The sequence below is a fragment of the Myxocyprinus asiaticus genome, chromosome 15 (assembly GCF_019703515.2).
Source record: "Myxocyprinus asiaticus isolate MX2 ecotype Aquarium Trade chromosome 15, UBuf_Myxa_2, whole genome shotgun sequence".
Lineage (NCBI taxonomy): Eukaryota > Metazoa > Chordata > Actinopteri > Cypriniformes > Catostomidae > Myxocyprinus > Myxocyprinus asiaticus.
Genome location: NC_059358.1, coordinates 31835478 through 31858595, shown reverse-complemented (window position 1 = coordinate 31858595; position 23118 = coordinate 31835478). Strand labels below are relative to the sequence as shown.

The window sequence follows — 23118 nt, the reverse complement described above, 5'->3', positions numbered from 1 at the left end:
TTTTCTCGAAGCATTTGCGCTAGTCGAATAGCGTAAATTCAATTCACAGCGGTCACCTTGCGTCTTTCAGCTACTATTGTCGTAGTTGAGAATTATCTCGAGTTTCTCAAAGCGTTCCTGTTGGGCTTAGTGTTGCCACGACTAAGGAATGATTTGTCAAGAGACGCTCTACCATGGAGGGAGTTCTATATAAATGGACTAATTATATCAGTGGTATGTATACTGCGATACTTTAAGATTTTATGCTGTATTAGGGAAGTCTGTAAGGCAGTTAGCCTGTTTGCTAGCTCAACTAGTGTGTAAATGAAGTTTCGCTCAAGGGATGTTTGGCTGAGCCATTATCCTCTTTAATTTAGTATGCTCGTACTTTCCCAAAGCAATGACCAATCTGATTATTTACAGCAAAGTTTGGTTTGTTTCTGGGGCTTTAGATGAAAATATGTCATTTGCATGGAATTCACCCCGTACTGACTGTAGTAGCCATTTAAGGGAAATTAACAATTCTCCTGACGGGAAAAACAAGCAAAGTCACATTCTGTACATGAATCTGAAGACGCCATCAAAGGTTCATCTAATGCCACGTTGATACCTGTGTGAATTACAACATAAAATGCCATTGTTCTGTTCATTTCTCCTGAAAGGTTGGCAGCCCCGTTGGTTTGTTTTGGAAGGAGGCACACTTTCCTACTATGACTCCCAAGAAGATGCATGGAAAGGATGCAAGGGCAGCATCAAAATGTCTGTGTGTGAAATACAGGGTAAGGACAGGTTTAAGCTTGACCTGATCAGGGAAACCAAGTAATCATTACATCCTAAGCAGCTATTCTTTATAGCTCTACCTATATTCCCATGCAGTAAGGCTTAATACATGCTTACATAAGTACTGTACTGCAAAAGACACACAGAGTTGCTTAAGCTGTTTTCTTTGTCTTTCCTTCCTGCCCTTTGCAGTTCACCCATCAGATTTTACAAGGGTTCATCTGATCATTCCAGGAGAGCAATACTTTTATCTCAGGGCAATTAATGCAGCAGAGAGGCAGAAATGGCTTGTGGCATTAGGAACTGCAAAAGCCTGTCTCACAGACAACCGAACCAAGAGAGAGAAGGGTGAGTGTTGTACTCCTGCCTTTATAGACAGGCTGTACTCTATAGATCATCTTGTTTAGTTGTCTCCTTCAGACTTCCGTTAATGTAATGGTAAATAGTGATAATGTAGTATAAATTGTTGGAGGATCATCTATTGAACTCAAAGCAGGGTTCCCGTGGATCCTCAAAGTCTTAAATTCAGTTTTCTTAAATTTAAGGTCATAAAAATTCTTAAATATCTTAAATGATAAAAAAAAAAAAAAAAAAGATTTAAAAAGTTCTTGAATTTGGGAGAGGAAAGACAGGAATCGTGATGTGACCTAATGTGATTATCAAACTTCAAAAGATTATGATCTGATTAAATAAATGCATTGTGTTTTTTCCAAGCATGCGGGGGCTTGAGAGTGTTTTCAGCTGTTGCAGAGCAGTTCATATCGGAAATTTATGACAAGCTATCATTAAAGATCAACTGTTGATGAAATATGACAATGTTTACTTTTAATTGTTTATATTGTAATACGTTGTAGGTAGGGCTGGGTGTTTTTTCCGATTAATTTGAATTTGTTAGATAATTAGAAGACTTTCTAGATATACTTGGTTTGGATAAAATGAATACCTACACTGGCTAAGAATTATTTTGCAGTTTTCTTATTCTGTTACACTATATTGCCAAACGTATTCGCTCGCCCATCCAAATAATTGAATTCAGGTGTTCCAATCACTTCCATGGCCACAGGCGTATAAAATGAAGCACCTAGGCATGCAGACTGCTTCTACAAACATTTGTGAAAGAATGGGCCGCTCTCAGGAGCTCAATGAATTGCAGCATGGTACTGTGATAGGATGCCACCTGTGCAACAAGTCCAGTCGTGAAATTTCCTTGCTACTAAATATTCCACAGTCAACTGTCAGTGGTGTTATAACAAAGTGGAAGCGATTGGGAATGACAGCAACTCAGCCACGAAGTGGTAGGCCACGTAAAATGACAGAGCGGGGTCAGCGGATGCTGAGGTGCATAGTGCGCAGAGGTCGCCAACTTTCTGCAGAGTCAATCGCTACAGACCTCCAAAGTTCATGTGGCCTTCAGATTAGCTCAAGAACAGTGCGTAGAGAGCTTCATGGAATGGGTTTCCATGGCCGAGCAGCTGCATCCAAGCCATACATCACCAAGTGCAATGCAAAGCGTCAGATGCAGTGGTGTAAAGCACGCCGCCACTGGACTCTAGAGCGGTGGAGACACGTTCTCTGGAGTGACGAATCACGCTTCTCCATCTGGCAATCTGATGGACGAGTCTGGGTTTGGCGGTTGCCAGGAGAACGGTACTTGTCTGACTGCATTGTGCCAACTGTGAAGTTTGGTGGAGGGGGGATTATGGTGTGGGGTTGTTTTTCAGGAGCTGGGCTTGGCCTCTTAGTTCCAGTGAAAGGAAATCTGAATGCTTCAGCATACCAAGAGATTTTGGACAATTCCATGCTCCCAACTTTGTGGGAACAGTTTGGGAATGGCCCCTTCCTGTTCCAACATGACTGCGCACCAGTGCACAAAGCAAGGTTCATAAAGACATGGATGAGCGAGTTTGGTGTGGAAGAACTAGAATTAGAGCGAAGACTGCGAGCCAGGCCTTCTCGTCCAACATCAGTGTCTGACCTCACAAATGCGCTTCTGGAAGAATGGTCAAAAATTCCCATAAACACACTCCTAAACCTTGTGGAAAGCCTTCCCAGAAGAGTTGAAGCTGTTATAGTGCAAAGGGTGGGCCGACGTCATATTAAACCCTGTGGATTAAGAATGGGATGTCACTTAAGTTCATATGTGTCTAAAGGCAGATGAGCGAATACTTTTGGCAATATAGTGTATTTCTGAACATCTGGGTTTATAAGATTTTCATTTAATTTACATTTACACTCTGTTGACAACTTCCCCCTGTGGTGTATTTGTACATTTTTCTTGCACACCTTTGTTTCCTATAATGAAAAGAACTTGGATTTCTCTAACCAGGTTGCCTTGCATTCTAATAAAGAACAGACAGTTTGAATCACGTTGGAGTACATTTAAAAGTTAAAAAAAAAAAAAAAAGAATTGTGAATTGTCCATAAGTTTGATAAAAATTCGAGATTTTATTTTTTTTGCCATATTGCCCAGCCCTAGATGTAGATTATAGTAGGAGTGCACATTTTATATCCATTATTTGTTTGAATGAGGAGCTGGAAGCAGTGAAGCGCAAGCATTTCAAAATAAGAGTCCCGGTGTATTTCAAAGTTAAAGTGCCTTTAAAGTTAAAAGTTCCACGCTATGAATGAAATCACTGACTTACATTTAATCAAAATATTACATCATACTCTGAAACTCTGAGAAGTGGTAATACAGAAGAAAAACTGCCGGTACTCTGTTGACTAAATTAGAGAAGTGCAGGTACTGTGTATCGGTGAGTACCCGCCCACTTCAAGCACTGAGCAAAATCCAATATCAGTCGACCTCTAATTTGTATCTATTTATATAAACCAATTTTAATGTGATATATATTTATGGAAAACATGTCTTTAGTATTTTAAACTTGCATATAGTTTTACTGATGAGAAATGTTAAGGCCATGTTGAATGTGTGTCCCTGCCTGTTTAAGTAAGAGTCTGTGATTCATGATTTATTTTGAGATTGTATGGGGATACAGTTTTAATTTGATTTGTTCAGGTCTTGAAAAAGGTCTTAAAAAGTCTTAAATTTGATTTGAAAAACTCTGTAGCAATCCTGCAAAGGCCTCGTGAAATCAAAATGTGATTTTTGTGGCTTTTAGTCCATGTCTATGAGCCGTGTAGGTCATAATTGTTGAAAAGACTCCTACAAACTATTGAAATTAATAATTTTAATACATTGATATAAAGATAAGTGAAATTCATTCATTTGCAGTATTGAAAAACTTTCAGACTTCTAAAAGGTGACAAAATTATCTTTTAGCATATTTAGATATACGCATTTAAAATTTATGGACCAAAATATTTTTTATTCTTTTCCGTAGGGGAATATACATATTTTTATCGACTAATAAAATTCACTAAGAACCTTCCACTGAATAGCAATAGCAAATAGCAAGTCATGGTTTTGCCAGGCTGTGATGTAAACTAAAGGCTATTGGCTATTTAAAAAAAAAAAAAAAAGAGACATGTCCTTTGATATGTCCTGCCCCAACTTCCTATTTCAATAGGAAAAAGAAAAATTAATTCATCAAACCATTTCATGGGGATTTTTAACTAATATGATTACATACATACCCCATTGATTAGGCCATGACGTCTCTTTATTTTGCAATTGTTCAAAGAGCCGTTAATCCCAGTATTGAAGTAGATGAAACAATAGTTGTCTTTTATCTTCTCAGAGCTACAGGAGAATACGGCGGTTCTGAAAACAAAAATGTCTGAGCTGAGGCTGTACTGTGACCTTCTCCTCCAGCAAGTGAACAAAATAAAAGATGATCCTCTGGCTGAAAAAACTGACAATTCTGGGGAGGTAAGGGAGTGTTTGAGGTTGAACTAAGCTCTGGCAAAGTCTTGATTTTGAGATTCAGCTGTCAGAATGACTGCAGCATCTTGCAAGGGTCTGTCGAGGTCACAGTTGAGGAGGAAACAGACGTTTATGCATTTAAACAATATACAAGCTTGTCAAGCTTCTCTGTAGCATATCTTATCATTCAAAATGCATAGGTTTTGTCTTCTCATTTTCACAACATTTGAGGGTCAAAAATCAACTAAGCTGGTCAGCTTCAACAGTTGCTCTGGAAATTCTGGTTTGGGTTGTGTGGTTTTCAGGACGGTGATGAGACAGGAAGACTAGTGAAGTCCACATGCACCACCTTCTTAAAGACTCTGGAAGAGTGTATGCAGATCGCCAGCCGGACCTTCAATCCAGACCTCATTGGTCGAACTCCTCCAGGCTCTCCCCCTGTGGCTACCATCAAACCTCAGAAGGTATTAAACACTACCATCCAATGGAACAAGCATCCTGCCTTTGGAAAGTGTTTTGTCAAAACCTAAAGTTTAATGTCTGTTTTTCTGTAGATCAAACTTGCTGATTCAAAAAATCAGTACCCTGGAGAAAAGTAAGTTCAGTAATATTAATTCACTCTTTTGGCTCAATTATGCATTTCTTTCTCTTTAACCTCATTCCAAGCATCCAATTTCCATCTCTTAGAAGATATTGATTTGTTTGTCAATTATATGGAATAGGGTTACACTTATACCGGTACAAACGAGATATCGCGATACCAAAAAATTAAAAATGGTACAATATCATCTTGTTGTTAATTTTGGTACCATATTAAATTATGCTGCCATTAGCTAAATGTAATGTAATGTAATGTGAGAGTTTTTAGATGAAATCAAAGACCATTTGAAAATAATAATATAAAGCCTCTATATGGCCAAGTGTGATCATTAAAAAGCAGAAGGATGTCATTTAATGAAATTATATAATATATATATTTGTTGAAAAGTATTATATTTTCATTTGATTAAAGCTGTAAAGTATGTATTTGATTAAACACAATTTGATCATAACATTTGATTAAACCATTTTAGATGGAATCCAGAAAAATTAAAACAAAGGCATAATTTGTATCTATAAGACTTTATGCAGTTCTTTTAGACAAGTAATTTTCTGTGTAATTTTATCAGAAATCTGAGGGTTTTTTTTATTTGTTGCCTAAGTATCGATACCAAGGTACCAGGGCTGGTATTGTACCGAAGCCAAAACGTTGGTATCGGAGCAACATACTTAATATGGAATATTACTTATATATACTTCTGCTTATTTTGTCATACAACAATTTCAACATTTTTATGTTGATTTATACTGGACATTTGGACTCAGTTAGCAGCATCGAATACTACAGTCTCCATATAAAACAAATTGCATGTTAACCCTATAACGCCATGTGTATCAAATATGATACACAACGTTTGACAGCTCCTGTTTCACTCTCTGTTCAAGATGAAAAGCCAAAAAAACTATCTATTTAAAATGGCGGCGGACTTGCACGAATGGTGATTCTTATGTTGGGATAATTGACAGCTTATTATAATAAAGTAAAAGTAACAGTATTGATTATATTGTTTCTGATATTTTAAAATTAGTGTTTGCTGAATATAAGAAACTTGTGCTTGGTTAAAAATAATTATATTATTTTATTGAAAAAGCCTGTTGAAATTACAGGCTTTTGAGGTACAGTACTGTGCAAAAGTCTTAGGCACATAAGATGTTTAAAAAAAACATTTGTCTTAAGATGGTTATTTATATCTTTAGCTGTAGTGTCAATAGGTAATATACATTTTAGACTCCCAAACATTCCTTCTGCATAAAGAATTGAATAGAATAGAAGAACAGGGAGCCCTGCAACAGATGTCATGGCCCCACAGAGACCCCAAATGAATATCGAGTCAGTCTGGGATTACATAAAGAGACAGAAGCAATTGAGACAGCCTAAACAGATAGAAGAACTGTGGTGAATTCTCCAAGAAGCTTGGAACATCCTATCTACCAACAACCAAGAAAAACTGTGTCCAGGTGTCCCTAGGAGAATTGGTGCTGTTTTGAAGGCAAAGGCGGTCACACCGAATATTGATTTAGCTTTTTATATGTTTACTAGACTTTGGATGATGTTAATTGAAAAATGAAAACTAATTATGGCATTATTTTTGAAGAAATCCTCACTATGCAAAATTTCACAAGTGTAAAACTTTTGCACAGTACATTATATCTCTCAATCACCATTACATTACATTCATGCGCACCACAAAAAAAAAAAAAAAATCATGTCAATTGTTTTTGGTGCATAATATACATATGATAAAAATAGTTTATTGAAAAAATTAATATATATATATATATATATATATATATATATATATATATATATATATATATATATATATTTTCTATTCATATTGTAGTTGATGTGCTGAATTGAACTGTGATGCATTTCAATCCATATTTATAGACCAAGAAGAGGAAGTTGTCATGGCCAAACTCTCAAACATTTGGTATCTCTGAAAAGCCCAGGGAGTCCTCTGATAATACCCCAGATTTACCACTGTAGCATGTATGGGCTAAGAAAAACTTAAATAACAAATGTCATACACAAATATGAATTAATGGGCCTCAGGAGGATAATGACCTTTAAAGCCTAATTTATCAAAAATGATACGTAAAAATGTTTTACGATTTCTTTTTATAGTTTGCCTTATGGTACTAAAAACAGTGTGATGTAAAAAAAAAAAAAAAAAAAAAAAATCTGACAATTCTTTCATATGTCAGGTTTTACAGGGTTAACAATTATAGTAGGACTAAGAATGACAAAGTGTAGACTGCTCAAGGTAGTAACTGTGTATTAAATATTGTTCATATGTTGTACATTATTATTTCTCAATACTTGTGTAATTACACTATTACGTGACAAATGACTAATTAGAGTATTAAACATACTATTATTACTCTGTCTATATTTTATTTGGTAGACATATTAATTAAAAATGGAGTTGCTTGCAACACTGATAAAAATAAAAATTTTCATAGATCACAATTCTATCAGACTGCAAGTGCTGAAGTCCAAATGTCCAGTACACCAAATATTATATAGCCCCATCTCGGCTCGGTACCAGTTTAAAATGTGTGCTCTGCAGACAGAAGGACTCAATAAAAATCTCAGGTAGTACATCAGCACATGAGAGTGGACAGAATAATGAACCAGCTCCATGTACACAAGAGAACAAACCAACATCTCCTGCAGGTATCCCAAACACTCAGTCAATTGAGTTTCAAGCATGTTAAACAAATGTCAATCGAGTTCATTGCTGCTTACACTTGCAACATTCTGAGTGACCTCATTCCTCCTTTCCTGTTTCGTCAACATGTTGTTCTATTTAGGAAGCAGTTTAATTGAGGAACATGAAGAACCTTTGAAGCCTTACAATGGTTCTACATCAAGCACACAAGACCCTGAAGAGACTTTATCTCCTGCAGGAGAGGAGGAGAAGGACAGACCAACAGAAGAAGCAGGCTACGCGAAAGAAGATCAACAGAGCACCACACAGAACAAAGAGCAAAAGGTCAATGAAGAAATGTATAATGTAGAAGTGAATACGCCTCCGTCTGATGGCAAACATGAAGAGGAAGATAAGGTGGATACATTCTTCAGTACCATGAGCCACAGGTATGAGGCGCCTCAGTTGCTGTGATCATCAGGCTGAGCGAATGAGATGAATGTACTACACAAATTCACACATGTCCGTTCAGAATCATATAATCATGCTAGTGTCCACACTACTATTAGATTTATGTTTACAGAAATGTGCTACATGCATTGTTATACTTTCAGTAAAAATCTAGATTCAGGGACCATAAGTTACCATAGAGTACTGTGTCCAAACCAGGTGCAAGGCGATAAAGTGTCCAGCGATAAATCCTATCTTTTCCATATTAATTAACTCTGTGGCCAATGCCCATATCAAAACATTGCTCTGGATGTTTAAGCAGCATTTAGTGGTCCTTAAGTAAGGGTTAATGTACAGTCAGCTGGTTATTGCAAAATAAACCTGACAGGATGATCAGGACTTTTATTACCCTGAAGAGGTTTATTTTGCGAAAACAACCAGCTGACTGAACATTATCCCATTTATTACACGGCTACTAACCAAATAAATAAATACGTGGATATTTTATTTTGATTTGCGTTGAAATTATGTGAGAAGAAATAAATCGCTGAACAGCTAAAATCCACCTGTTTGCGTCTGAGTTCTTTTGGTGTTTATTTTGTATTAATTAATGAACCTCTGACTGCTCATTTCCAGCTTATTACAAAAATACTTGCCAAATAAATGGACATGAAACATCGATTTGAGTTTAAATGATTTTATTAGCTTATTTGTAGAGATCGCAAAGTGATCAGAGAAGCAGGAATGATGACTCGCAATACCCAGATGAGCGGATATGTGGATGTGCGGTTGTTACTCAGAGATATCAGACCACTAGATTGCGCCATTGACTAATCATAATAGAGTATTCCAGAGACCTGTGTAATAAATTGAATTGCAAGTAATCTTTCCTGCTTCTCGGATCACTGTGTGATCTCTACCATTAAGCTAATAAAATAATTTCAACTCAAATCAATGAGCACCTTTACGTGCACGTTCTTACACCAATTATGAAGAATAAGCCAGCAACGTGTGGTCATGTAAAAGCAATAAACTGCGTTTCTTTATCGGTATAAGGTCATAAACGGCGAAGAATAAACCAATCGATTTTTGCCCATTACCCAGATTTCGCGTGGCATGTAAACCCCTTAACAGCGTTCTTACCGGCTCATCCAATGTGCGCACGTGTTAAGCGCATGCCCCTTCACGGACATCAAAATCAGAGAATAACACGGTTATTTCAGATGTCATGTAAACACGGATTTCTTGCCTTGTCATATTGGTGTGCATGTAGACGTGCTCGATGTTGTTTTGTTTTTTTGCTTTTTATTTTCGATAACAACTGGCTGACTGTACCATTATCCTTACAAAATATTCCTTCAAAGCGTAATTGTCCAATTTCTGCACCACTGTTGTCAAACAGGTTTCACAAACACTCTCCCTGTCTGCCATTGGTCGATAGTTACGCCTCATACTTATACCATTAGTTGAACCAATCAGTACGTGCAATTTAAAACATGTGATTTAATAGTTTGATTCCAGTTGGAATGAAATGATAATTTATCTTTTTAAAATGTCATGTAAACGCTTTAGTCCGAATAAAATCGTGCCAGTCCAATTTTTACAAAGTCGAACTAGCAAACCCAGATAATGCGATTAAAGCTCTGCTTTGTCAAGCATGTATACACATTAATCGGACCACAACTGGCCTTGGCATTTTGTGCAAGCTCCTTAAGACAGATGAAGCGCGATGTGTATTTAACATTTCCTCAGCTGATGTCCTTCCCTCTAATATATTACACATATATATTAATATATATATTAATATATTAACTGTGCATGTAAACTTACTGTTGCTCAAACGAACAGAACAATGTTTTGATAGAGCCACAGCGTTTACACTTTTTGGGGTAATCAACCTAAAATCAACCAAATGGCTTACTTTTAATTGTCTCTCTGTAAGAGCGGATAGGAGTATTTTAACATTGAAAAATTACACATTACTACATTTAAACTTCAGCTGTGTTCTAAGATTATTTTCACTTATTTAGCCATTTATACAAGCAGTATTTTGCTTTCAGACAAATTACTCGATGCTGGAAACTTGTGTCGTCTGGTTACGACATGGTGTGAAAGTTAACAATGGAGTGCTTTCAACTTGTAAAGATTTTAAAGACAGATTGTCCTTAATGAAATGTTTATCATAGTATGTTTTCTTTTGATCACTCGAAATGAGGCCCCGCCTGTGATGAGGGTTTGTAACTTCTTTTGTTATACATCATTCTTCTATCTTCTTTATTTCAGTATTGTGGTCATCACATAACTGCAACAGACTAATGTGTTCTAACAGCCCTCATTTGGCTGAAACAAAGATGTATTGATCGTGTAGTATGAAATGCTATCAAATTAATGTTTCAGTATTTAGATATGAAGACCTTTTCAGTATTATATCACTGTGTGGAGGCTGTACATCCTCTAATATACAGAAACTGTATTTAATGTGTGCTGTACGAAGTAATGTCTCTTAATTAATGTTCTTAAATGCAGATTGTTCAAGTGATAGTTCACCCAAATAAATAATTCTTTCATTTACTCACCCTCATGTTGGTCCAAGCACTGTCTTTCATCCGTGGTACAAAAAAGGAGATTTTAGGCAGAATGCTAACCTCAGTCACCATTCACTGTCATTGTGTCTTTTTTCCCCCCATGCAATGTCATTTAATAGTGACTGAGACTGAACATTCTGCGTAACTTCTCCTTTGTGTTCCATGGAAGATAGAAAGTCATATGGGTTTGAAGCAAAATAAGGGTGAGTAAATGATGAGCGAATTTTCATTTTTGGGGGAACTATCCCTTATATATTTATGAGACAGGATTGCATGCTCCAATCTGATTTTCCTCCACTTTGGCTATGCCTGCTTTTTGTATTTGGTGTTTTATTTCATCAAATAAATGTGTGTTTAGTTGACCTGTGTACTAATGCACTCATGTGTTGTGCTTGTCTGAATGTCTGTGGTTTTTCTTGTAGATTTAGTGATATAATACTGGAGGACGGCAGTGGTATTCCTACACAGGCCTTTTTGGATTCTTGCTATGCTATAGTACCAGTTTTAGGTAGGACAGTCTCTTTCTCTCTCTCTCTCTCTCTCTCTCTCTCTCTCTCTCTCTCTCTCACTCTTTCCCTTTACCGCCTCTTCATTCTTTTCTTTTGCTTTGTATCTTTCCTCCGGTCAGTCCCCAGCTGTCTCTGTCTGTGCTCTCCTCATTGGTTCTGTGCTTATATAAAAAGATTATAAAAGGACACTTCCCATGTCCCTTCTTTTTGCATTCCGCATCTCTCCATTCAGTTAGTCGCTTACTCTCCCTCAGGCATGGTCATGCATGCTCTGGTATGTCTTGTACAGGAACAGTTTGGTGAGTATTTGAGCAGGGCTGCTCAGACCAAGAACAGGATACACTACAGTTTGCATCACTTCACAAGTCAATTTTTCTCTCTTTACTGAAAATCTTGCTGAAGTCAAACTGTCAGCATTAACTTAAAAGCTGTCTGGACTTTTCTAGCTCTGCCTCATTTTCTTCCTACGAATATAGTAATGAATGTGATTTGGTTTAGTTCAGATAGATGGTGCTTCTCTCTATCTGGGTGTTGGTCTCTTACAAAACCTGCACATCAGAGATGGATCAGTTCATTGGCAGCACATGGACTGGCATGAATTCTCAATGTTCACAGTACTTCTCGCAAAAAGTCTGCAGATCTTCACAAATGAAATTGAAATTATTTTTAGTGCCACATTTGAAAAAAGTAAAAATTTAAATTAATGCAGTGTGTTGTAGTTAAATGAACTGGTTTACAGTTACTGTGTGCTGTCACCTTCTATGAATCAGCTGCATGTGACCTACAATGACCTCGAGTAACACTTTAAAAAAAAATTGTCTTTGCATTATGATGCAATATCACACAATTAATGCACTGTTTGTTTTAAAGAAATGTAGAACAAATACACTTCAAGCAAAACATTTCACAAAGTAGTGTATTATGTCTCAGATCATATTAGTATTTGGACTTGTCCATAGTTAATATGATGAACTACACATGTGGTTACTCTGTTGAACACCTGTGTGAATTTGATAGGAACTGACTGCACCTTCACTAAAGATCTCATTGAGACCATTTGGTCTAGCAGTTTAAAGAATGGCTCAGAAAGGTGAAGTTCTGAGTAACAGTCTAGCATCATTTGTTTGCAGATGCCACTTGGTTTGGTATTTTGTATCTAAGGAATTACATTTTGACATTTTTAAGTCTGACTTAAATATTCATGAGCCGTAGTCTAATCATTGAAAACAGAAACCCCTAAAATCTATGAAAAACTTTCCAACATATAAAACTGTATAGTTGATATATTGTTAGAAAATAACAGTTTAACCAGCGAAGTACTTAAAGGCTTTCTCCCCTCAGACAAGCTTGGACCAACTGTCTTTGCTCCAGTTAAAATGGATTTTGTGGGAAATATTAAGGTAAGTCTCAGTTCCCATGTGACATGCACAAAAGATCAAATTCACTGCATCCTTTTATAGACAGGGCAAGATTGGTAAATAATACATTGTGTGTTGCAGATAATAGAGGAAAACATAATGAGCTGTTGGTTTATATGGACTAAAGATTTGAGCAAACTAAGATAAGATGTATGTTATTATTAGGGGTGTGAAAATGTATTGATGCATCTGATAATGCAAATTCAATGCATTTATTATGTAATTTAATAATCAATTGTATAATAGGCTACATAATATATTACCTATTCATTACTTATTCAAAGTGCAATTCTTAAGCCTGTGAATGCAAAAATCTAGTGTATTGTTTTGAGATCTGAGTTTTCAGATCAAGAATTGGCACAGAGTGGCCTCTTTTAGTGTCTCTGTTTTGGGATGGAATGCCACCATCACCACTAGAGGGTGACATAGCTTGAATTGCATTATATTTAAGGATTAGTTCACCCAAAACAGAAACATCTCTTATACTTTATTCACCCTCATGCCATCCCAGATGTGTATGACTTTCTTTCCAATGCATAACACAAACAGATTTTTAGAGCAATATTTTAGCTCTGCAGGTCCATGCAATGCAAGTGAATAGTGGACAGACCTTTGAAGTCAGCATAAATGTAATCTGTAAGACTCCAGTGGCTGAATCAATGTCTTCTGAGGTTTTCCAGTTGGTTTTGGGTGAGAATAGACCAAAATATAACTCCTTTTTCACTGTACATCTTGCCATTGCAGTCTCTAGGCACGATCATGATTTCAAGCTCGATTACACTCTTAGTGCATGACACATGCTTAGAGCGCTAGATGGTGCTATAGGAAGTGGAATCGAGCTTGAAACTGCAGACTGCTGTCAAGATGTACAGTGAAAAAGGAGTTACATTTTGGTCTGTTCTCACCCAAAACCAACTGGATCACTTCAGATGACATGGTTTAAAACACTTTTTTTTGGATTACTTTTATGTTTCCTTTTATATGCTTTTTGGAGCTTACTTGCATTGTATGGACATACAGAGCTGAGATAATCTTATCAAAATCTTTGTGTTCTGCAGAAGTAAGTCATACACATCTTGGATGGCATGAGGGTGAGTAAATGAGACAATTTTCATTTTTGGGTGAACTATCAATTTAATGAAGTCCAACATAGTGTGTATACACATAGTACAAAATGCAGTTTGAAAATTAGTTTGTATTTTATATGAATATAGTCAGTCAGTCACATGTATTTATATAGCACATTTAAAAACAACAACTGTTGGCCAAAGTGCTGTACAATTAAAGTAGTTAAAAAGTAAGGTGTGTATTACAAGAATACCAGAACAACATTCACAAAATACAAACATTCTAGAATATATGCACAAAAAAAAAATTACTAGAGTTTATCCTTATTTGCTCTGTCAGAAAGTCCAACAGAAGTTGGTGTCGGATCCTGAGAGTTTCCCCACTCTGCAGAGCATCGTGCTGCATGAGGTGGAGACAGAGGTGGCACGGGTGCGAAATTCGGCCACAGAAGCGCTGCTTTGGCTCAAACGTGGTCTGAAGTTTCTCAAAGAATTCCTCTCTGAAATCAACACAGGGGAGAAGGATGTGCAAGGAGCTCTTAGTAAGTCAAACAGTGTTGCTTTGGAATTTCAACATTCAAAAAATAAAATGCTCCTACGTTTTAAATGGGGAATTTTTATCTCTTAAGTGGCATATTTACCTGCCCAGAGCCCTGGGTAATTTCTGACCCTGCTTCTTACTGTGATGTTGTTATTAGTCTTTTTTTATTATTTTTTTTTATCTGCTGCAGGAAGATTTTGAACTAATGCCTTTTTTTTTTTTTTCTTCTCTCTCTCTCTCTCTCTCTCTCCAGATAATGCATATGGAAAAACACTAAGGCAATTTCATGGATGGGTTGTGCGAGGTGTTTTTGCAGTGAGTATAAATGTGTTTTCAATTTAAAACACATTTTTGTGCCACTAGCGTCACCATAGGGAATTACACAAATAGTGACTGTTTTCAAATAGGTTTCCGGAACACTCCCCTCATCTTCCATTGTTCAACAAACAGATAGTCCTTCCCCAAACTCGCACCATTGGTCGAGCCAATGTTGCTATGTTGAGCTGTTCGGGATACTCAAACAAAGCAATGTTTTGGTAGTGCCACAGTGTAATCAAGCTACAAATTAATAACAATAGTTCATTTTGGATTACCATGCAATCTCTGCATATGAAGCTGGGATATGAGAAAATATTTTGATGTGAATTCAAACCTACTTATGACTTTCTGACTGTGTTTGTGTTTATTTGTGTGTATTAGCTGGCTTTGCGGGCTGCCCCATCCTATGGGGGCTTCATGGCTGCTCTGGTCTCTAATGAAGGCGATGAGTTGAAGGAGGGCTTCACCACAGGCATGCATAGAGACCTGGAGATCTACCTGCCTGCAATGGAGAAACAGCTGTCCATACTGGACTCTCTCTATGAGGAGTACGGCCTGGAATCAGATGAGATTGTGTGACTAAAACATTCAAACCTGCACAGTGAATAGAGCTTGGTGCTGACAAAGCTGATCGGTGTTTCAGCTGTGGAGTTGTACACTCTCTCGCTTGCAGTGATAACCAAGCCTGATTTGTGGAGGTTTGTGTTTAAGAAGGCAGGGAGGTTTCTGTAAGGCCAGGCTTGATATGACTGACCAATAGGGAGTGTGTTAGAAAATGTGACATTTGCAGACTCTGACTCAAACACCAATAACAGATTTCCACATCAAACTTACACCGATCAGCCACAACATTAAAACCACCTGCCTACTATTGTGTAGGTCCCCCTCGTGCCGCCAAAACAGTGCCAACCCACATCTCAAAATTGCCTTCTGAGATGTTATTCTTCTCACCACAGTTGTACACAGACCGGTTGTCTGAGTTACCGTAGACTTTGTCAGTTGGAACCAGTCTGGACATTCTCTGTTGACCTCTCTCCTCAACAAGGCCACAGAACTGCCGCTCACTGGATGTTTTTTGTTTTTGGCACCATTCGGAGTAAAGTCTAGAGACTGTTGTGCGTTCAAATCCCAGGAGATCAGCAGTTACAGAAATACTCAAACCAGCCTGTCTGGCACCAACAATCATGCCACGGTCCAAATCACTGAGATCACATTTTTTCAGCATTCTGATGGTTGATGTGAACATTAACTGAAACTCCTGACCCGTATCTGAATTATTTTATGCACTGCACTGCTGCAACATGATTGGCTGATTAGATAATCGCATGGATGATTGTTGGTGCCAGGCGGGCTGGTTTGAGTATTTTTGTTTGAGTAGTACTTCTGATCTCCTGGGATTTTCACACAAAACAGTCTCTAGAATTTACTCTGAATGGTGCCAAAAACAAAAAACATCCAATGAGCGGCAGTTCTGTGGATGGAAATGCCTTGTTGAGAGGTTGAAAGAGAGGTCAGCAGAGAATGGCTGGACTGGTTTGAACTGAAAGTCTACAGTAACTCAGATAACCGCTCTGTACAATTGTGGTGGGAAGACTAGCATCTCAGAATGCTATCCTGAGATGCGGGTTGGTGCTGTTTTGGCGGCATGAGGGGGACCTACAGAATATTAGGCAGGTGGTTTTAATGTGTTTTAGAGCATCAGAGTACAATTGGAAAATGGTGAAGATTACATGCCATATGTTTACCTGGCAGTGAAGTCACAGTGTTAGTCGCAGTAAATGCACTTTTGCTTTTATTCTCACTTAAAATAATGCATTACTTTCATTCAGGTACACACTTATCTCTCATCTAAGGGTAGCACAAAGGAAGGAAATGTTATTCAGAGTCATTAAGAGGTTCATGTACAGTACATAAAGTTGCTACTGACATTGTTTACCATTTGGCAAAGATTTTCACAATAGATCAAATCCAGGACTCGAAGGGACCAAAGGAGTTTCTTGGTTTAGTGGAGAGATTTCCCACTATAGAGAACATGTAGCTTGAATTCTGTAATGCATGCAGAGTTCTGCATTCATCTACAAAATGGAAGATCTCAAGATATTTCCAAGTTTCCTTTTATTTATTGACTTATTTATATGAATAATGATTATAACTATTGATTTTATTGTAAGAATCATACTATGCCTACTCTTAAATCATATGAAAAATAGACAGACTAATTTGTGCATGTTGCATTGCATGGGTTTCATTTGTATATTTCTAAATTAATCCCAGGTTGTATTAGGCTACTATATCATTAACAGATAGTTTGCAGATGGCTATTCCATTAGGTCTACATTTTATTCTAAATGTATTCCGCCAAGTTTTAACCTAAAATCCCTCTACCTGATGAACCAACATGGAGATTTACAGATCAAATATGCCCCTCTATCATTGCACGCATACTTTTTTCCAATTACAAGAATAGCTGAACTAAAATGTCACATTTTATCAAATGTGTCCTTTATCAATCCTTGGATTAAATCTTTATAAAAACATTAAGAATTCAGATGAAGAGCATAGATGTGACTGCAGCATTAACATTATATAATGTAATCTTTTTAGGAATTCTATAAGCATATTCAATAAGAAATTTTTGCACCATTATGTAAGTTCATTAAGGTTTGTTTTTTTTTTCTCCTCCCAGGAAAAGCACACAGGATCCATGTTGTCAATGACTTGTATTAAAGCAGTATGTTTTTATGGTATGCCTTTTTATGTACATCAAAGATATATGAATGAATGTTCTTTTTATTTACATCCTAATTGTTATTTTTAAATTTAATGTAATTTATACTGAACTGCCTGCAATGTGTTTTTAATCTTAACGTTGAAAAATATGCACAGATTTTTAGCTAAATGGGTAATCATTTGTATTTTCAAAAATGTGAGGTGACAAGAGTTTTTAACCGTGCATTCAAGTGACTGATTTAGATACAAGTAACGTTATATGGTTGACACTCAATCCTTCAATATCTAGGGGTGTAGTTGCTGGGATACTCTCAACCACAACAAGGATGATCACTACACTCAATAATAAGGACCAAGAATAGAAAGAATGTGTTTACATGTGCTTATGCATGTAGGATAGAGAGAGAGAAAGGTTTCCAATGAAACTTTGGCAAAACAAACAGCATAGTAAATAACTGGAAGCACTGATTCTCTTTGACTCTTGAAGAATTTTTTTCTACATGACTAATATGTTGTAGCTAAATGTTCTACTTACTATATCTGAATATAATATTTATTAAATGGGCGTCATTACATTTCTGAGAGGAGCTTTATTGCGTTCCATACACTAAGGAAACACTTTCACTATGCAGCATTGCTCCATCTATTTCCAAAGGCTGCTGGGAAATAATCCGAAGGGCTGTTTTGGCAGACAGTATGGTGGAATTGGCACTGGTATGCCAAGGTCTTGCAACACCAAATCACACTATCAACAACTTTTCCAGTTCCAGAGTTTTCCAGTGACCTGAGTTCCAACCATGACTAAATTAACCAGGTCTAGGGGGGCAAAGGTCGAGTATGTTAACTGGATTTCATTACACCAAACAAATCTTGGAATATTTTGCATGTGATACTATAATATTCATTGGCATCAGAGAAGTGTTTATAGATTAGAACTAGTGGAGGTGATTTTACAGTAAATCAATTAATCACAAGAGGACATGCAGTACAGTGATATTACAGTTAGACTAACTGAATTAGTAAGAGATGTTCTGAGGCACGACGCGAAGTGGATTTTACCCCCTTACCCATCGTAAAATCACTTTGACACACAGACTCGAGTTGCTGCTTATATACAATGGCAGCAACAGCACTATAAAACAAGACACCACAGTTCACTTAAACTGAATTTTATTATTAAATGTTATCGGCCTAATTCTTTTGCCAAGCAATATAGTTTAAATGCCTAACTGTAGGTTGTTTGCGGTTACCAAGCATTTTAGCAATTTTATAAAAAGCATTAATATGGAGTGTGCAGTTAGAGGTGTGTTTACAGTCATTTAAAAGCAATGTCCACACTAGGCAAGGCAAGTTTATTTATAAAGCACATTTCATAAACAATGGCAATTCAAAATGCTTTACATATAAATTTTAAAGAAAATACAAGATACATAAAAAAAAAAACAATTAAGAACATGAAATCTGAATAAAAAGTAATACATTGAGAAAAAGTTATATAAAAATAAAATAAAAAGAATAAAATAGCATAGAAATCAGGAGAACAGGTATTAAGAGCACGAAAAAAAGCAGAGAACATGAAATGATCCAAATCATTATTGAATTTCTTTTCCTTTAATTTTAGTCTCAAAGGCAGATCTCAGCGTACCCATGATCAACCAATGCCTACAATGTGTATATAAAACAAGAAAATAAAAGAGAAATTAATATTTAATCTGAACTAAAAGAATCTGCTATCTATCTTTTCCTAAACTCAGGGCGCCCCTGTCTGAGTGGAGAAACCAAGAGAGACGAGGTTTTCCCTTTCAAAGTCTGCAGACTATTATTTGCGCCATCCTTCTTTCACTAATACATTTTAATTTGAAAACACATTAATTTTGCTACGTTTACGCCTCTCCTCCATACTAGAATGCCGTTTTCCTCCACTGAAAACACAGCGTTTTGAAAGCCCTCTCCATTACCGCATACTTTGGAAAATTATGACATTTGGAAACTGAAAACATATGAGTGTGGGCGTGGCCTAAGTCTTTGAATGCAGCTCATCCAATGAGAATTTGAATTGGAACTATCCATTTCCATTTTATAATTAGATTTTATATTGATGAAAACTCAATATAAAAATCTTTTCAATGTTAAAATGCTTTATCCGATTCTAGCTTGATAAGCAAAGACAAAGTCATTTATTTGTAGGTTAATTCCACCGAAAATTGTGAACACTGTTAACTGGGTAAACTTGTCTCAACCAATGGTGTGAGTTCAGGGTGGGACTATCTATTTTTTGACCAATGGCAGATGGGTTGAGAGTTCGAAACCTGTTTGAAATCAGTAATTATTTTTTCACATTTTTTCATCTTTCGAATCAGTTGTAATTTTTTTTTATTAAAAAGGTTTTCATAGTGTTGAGGCAGCAGTTCCTGGATGTTCCTGCCTATACATGTCTATTTATTTCTCATTTATATGTGTTCATTCCCTGGCTCTCTGTTGCACCTTGCATGTTTGCCATTCTATATGTAAGGGATTTTCACTGGGGCCTCGGGTGACAGCTGGGTCCTCTCTGTTTCCTGCCTGTGAGGCCCCCCTGTCCTCGTCCTGTTCCACCTCCGAAACCTGACACCTCTCAACCTGCCCTGGTATAATCTATCATCATACTTGCAATATGGCAGCTGCCTTTTCCCCTATTTAATTTGACCACCAACCCCAGTCTATAGGATTTCAAAAGAACACATTTCAAAGCTGACCCCCAGACCTCAGAAAGCCTATGAGTTTATCAGAAAGTTTCCACCCAGCCCCAATGAATTGTCCTGAGCAGCTACAGCTAAATAAAACTCAATATTAGGCCCCCCAAATGGAACAGGGGTCTCGCCTCATGCGGTTCTCTCCAGAGTCTCAAACACTGCTATGTTCCCAGCAAAGTTAAAAACCAGATTGTGTTATGCAATGCACAATCTGTGCATATAAGCTATTGCCTAGCTCATCTGCAGGCAAATTACCGTAATGCAATTAGTAGGAAAAGATATGGCTGTATAATACGGTTACAGAATGGCAACATCTTCAAAAATATGTGTGTACCCTGCCCTCCTGGTTGCTGCCAACCACACACATGCGGACACTGCAAAGACTAGTGCTGGCTCTATGGTTTTTTCTCAAGGAAGCACAAAGGGTTTGTTTCCTGGAGAGTGGTGACAGCATTCCCTCTTACCTTGCTTAGTTATCTTCCCTTCACAATGATCAATACACAATCAGTCACTGTCAGGCCACATACCAACATATACAGTCTCTCAGCAGCAGAGCCAAAGACTTGGCACAGAAATGCTGATACATCTAACTGCGGCTGGCTGTGATCTAGTCCTAAGCTTCCTCAGCTTCAGTACCTTGATAAGCAAGAGAAACTCATCAAATATACAGCAATGAGAATAGTATAATGCCCTCTGTTCACCCACAAATGAAAAATCTTAATGATAATTTACTCACCTTTATGTTGTTCCAAACCCCTATGACTTTCTTTATTTTGCAGAACACAAAAGGTGAATATTCTGACTGATTAATGAATTTAATGAATATTCCAGTCCTTATTTTCAATCCAATGATAGTTGATAGTGATTCCCTTTGAAGCTTAAAAAATGACCCTAGTTATCATACAAGCAGTCCATGCAGCTAGTCTTATGAAAGGCACAAATTAAGGGTTTGGGGGGATACATTGTTTAGTGCTAAAAACAATGCATGGAATGACTTGAAGTTCAGTCATGAATCTCTACATTGTGTAAGCTGATAAGTTCTTTGACGAACCTAGTCTCATAGAATTAAATGACTTAAAACTTTTACGTGCCACGTTCTACGTTTTGCCTGTTTCCAGGTGAAATTAACACAAGAGGCACAACAACAACTGTGCGTTTTATTCACTTTCAAACATATCACAACTACAAAGGCTGATTATAAACACTTATTTTTCGCACTATTACTCACGCACTGCTATGTTATGATATCAAAACACTTTTACTATATGAAAAACGACACATTTTAACGCTTGTATTACAGATCCACCCACATTTACACACTTATTCCAACATGATTAACTTCAGCTTCAGCTCACCTGATACAGTGTTGACTTCAGACTCGGAAGACAGCCAAACATGTAAGCTGACGTGAGACAAAAGTGTCACAGAAGCAACACAAAATGACATGGTTGCTTCAAAAAATGTACTTTTCAATGTCAATTTATTTGTAAAGCACATCACTGAGCCATCATCGGCCGTCATTGAGTCTGTCCTGTGTACATCTAGAACTGTCTGGTTTGGTTCAGCCACCAAATCAGACAGAAGGAAACTAAAACGGTCTGCTGAGAGGATTATTGGTGCCCCCCTGCCCACCTTCAAAGACCTGTACGTCTCCAGAGTGAGGAAAAGTGCAGGTAGAATCACTCTTGACACCACACACCCTGCCCACTCCCTCTTTGAACTGTTGCCCTCTGGCCGGCGCTACAGAGCACTGAGCGCCAGGACATCCAGGCACAAGAACAGTTTTTACCCTCGGGCCATTTACCACATGAACAATTAAACTGCATTCAGGACTCCCCCATAGTGCAATAATGTAAATAAATATCTCATTAACATATGTAAATTCACATATTTAATTCAATAACTGTACATACCCCTACCTTGCACATATATTACCACTTGCACAAGTACATACGCCATTCTATGTTATATTTCTTATCTATTTATACTCTTACCTTGTTTTATATTCTGTAACTCACTTTAATTTTCTGTGTGCACTTGTTTCTCCTATAACCAATGAAATCCCTTGTGTACGTGTGAACACTTGGCAATAAAGTTCATTCTGATTCTGATAAAAAAAACAAAAACAAAAAAACAACAGACTGCTGACCAATCTGCTGTACAATAATCAAATAAGAAATAAAAAAATAAAAAATAAAGACAGAAAAGAAGAAACAACAGGATAAATGTAAACAAAATTTAGTTAGAGGGGTACTTTTTCCTTATTAAAACCTCCATCTATTATTCACCTTAAAAACCTTGCCTAATCACGACACCATTTCATTTCAATGCAGCGACCAGCGAGAGTTTTTTCTCTGAAAACCTCCTCCTCAGCTCAGTCTTTCTAGATCTGCTACGTGGTTATTATATTTACATTTAATTGTGCAGCAGCACGTCCACATGCTAACACAATATGTCTGAGTATGTTCTAGCAGTAACAAGTCTTCATACTTGTTCTGCAGCATCAGCAGCTGCGTAGCAGTTCTAGTCCGCCAAGACCAAAATCCTATCAATACATCTTACTCACATTAACATGCCAAATCTTTCAGACAGTTGTCATGACTGAACAACTTTCATGATACTTTGGGTCCTTTTTTTAAGCTTTAAAAGTGAGTCACTATCAACTGCCACTGTAATGTAAAGGACCAGGATATTCATTAAAACATCTCCATTTGTGTTCCACATAAGAGAGAAAGTCATACAGGTTTGGAATGACATGATGGGTGAACTATTCCATTAACACCTTTTCATTTTATTTTCTGACTAGACATGGACAACAAAAATATAGGGTTTTTTTTACCTCCCAAAATTATTACTATTGTTTAGGAGAGAGAAAATGAATCGAAACATACTGTGAAAGTTAGCTTTTCAAGCTTTATTTTAACATTGTTAC

At 37.0% G+C, this 23118-nt stretch overlaps 1 protein-coding gene across 1 annotated transcript; it reads left to right on the top strand.

The window, feature by feature from the left end:
* The first annotated feature begins 35 nt into the window (after positions 1-35).
* LOC127453057 (pleckstrin homology domain-containing family A member 8-like) lies at positions 36-16158 on the top strand. Its single transcript, XM_051719066.1, has 13 exons — positions 36-213; positions 642-758; positions 952-1107; positions 4458-4588; positions 4888-5046; positions 5137-5177; positions 7756-7862; positions 8000-8285; positions 11294-11379; positions 12722-12780; positions 14206-14407; positions 14660-14721; positions 15106-16158. The coding sequence occupies exons 1-13, from the start codon at positions 174-176 to the stop codon at positions 15301-15303; spliced, it is 1644 nt and encodes a 547-aa protein (XP_051575026.1). The 5' UTR covers positions 36-173; the 3' UTR covers positions 15304-16158.
* Positions 16159-23118: the final 6960 nt, after the last annotated feature.

Excerpts from the sequence above, each read along its gene's own strand:
- LOC127453057 (XM_051719066.1), top strand. The coding sequence starts at position 174 with ATGGAGGGAGTTCTATATAAATGGACTAATTATATCAGTG. Across the intron at positions 1,108-4,457 it reads CCGAACCAAGAGAGAGAAGG|AGCTACAGGAGAATACGGCG; the intron begins GTGAGTGTTGTA and ends TTATCTTCTCAG. Across the intron at positions 7,863-7,999 it reads CAAACCAACATCTCCTGCAG|GAAGCAGTTTAATTGAGGAA; the intron begins GTATCCCAAACA and ends TGTTCTATTTAG.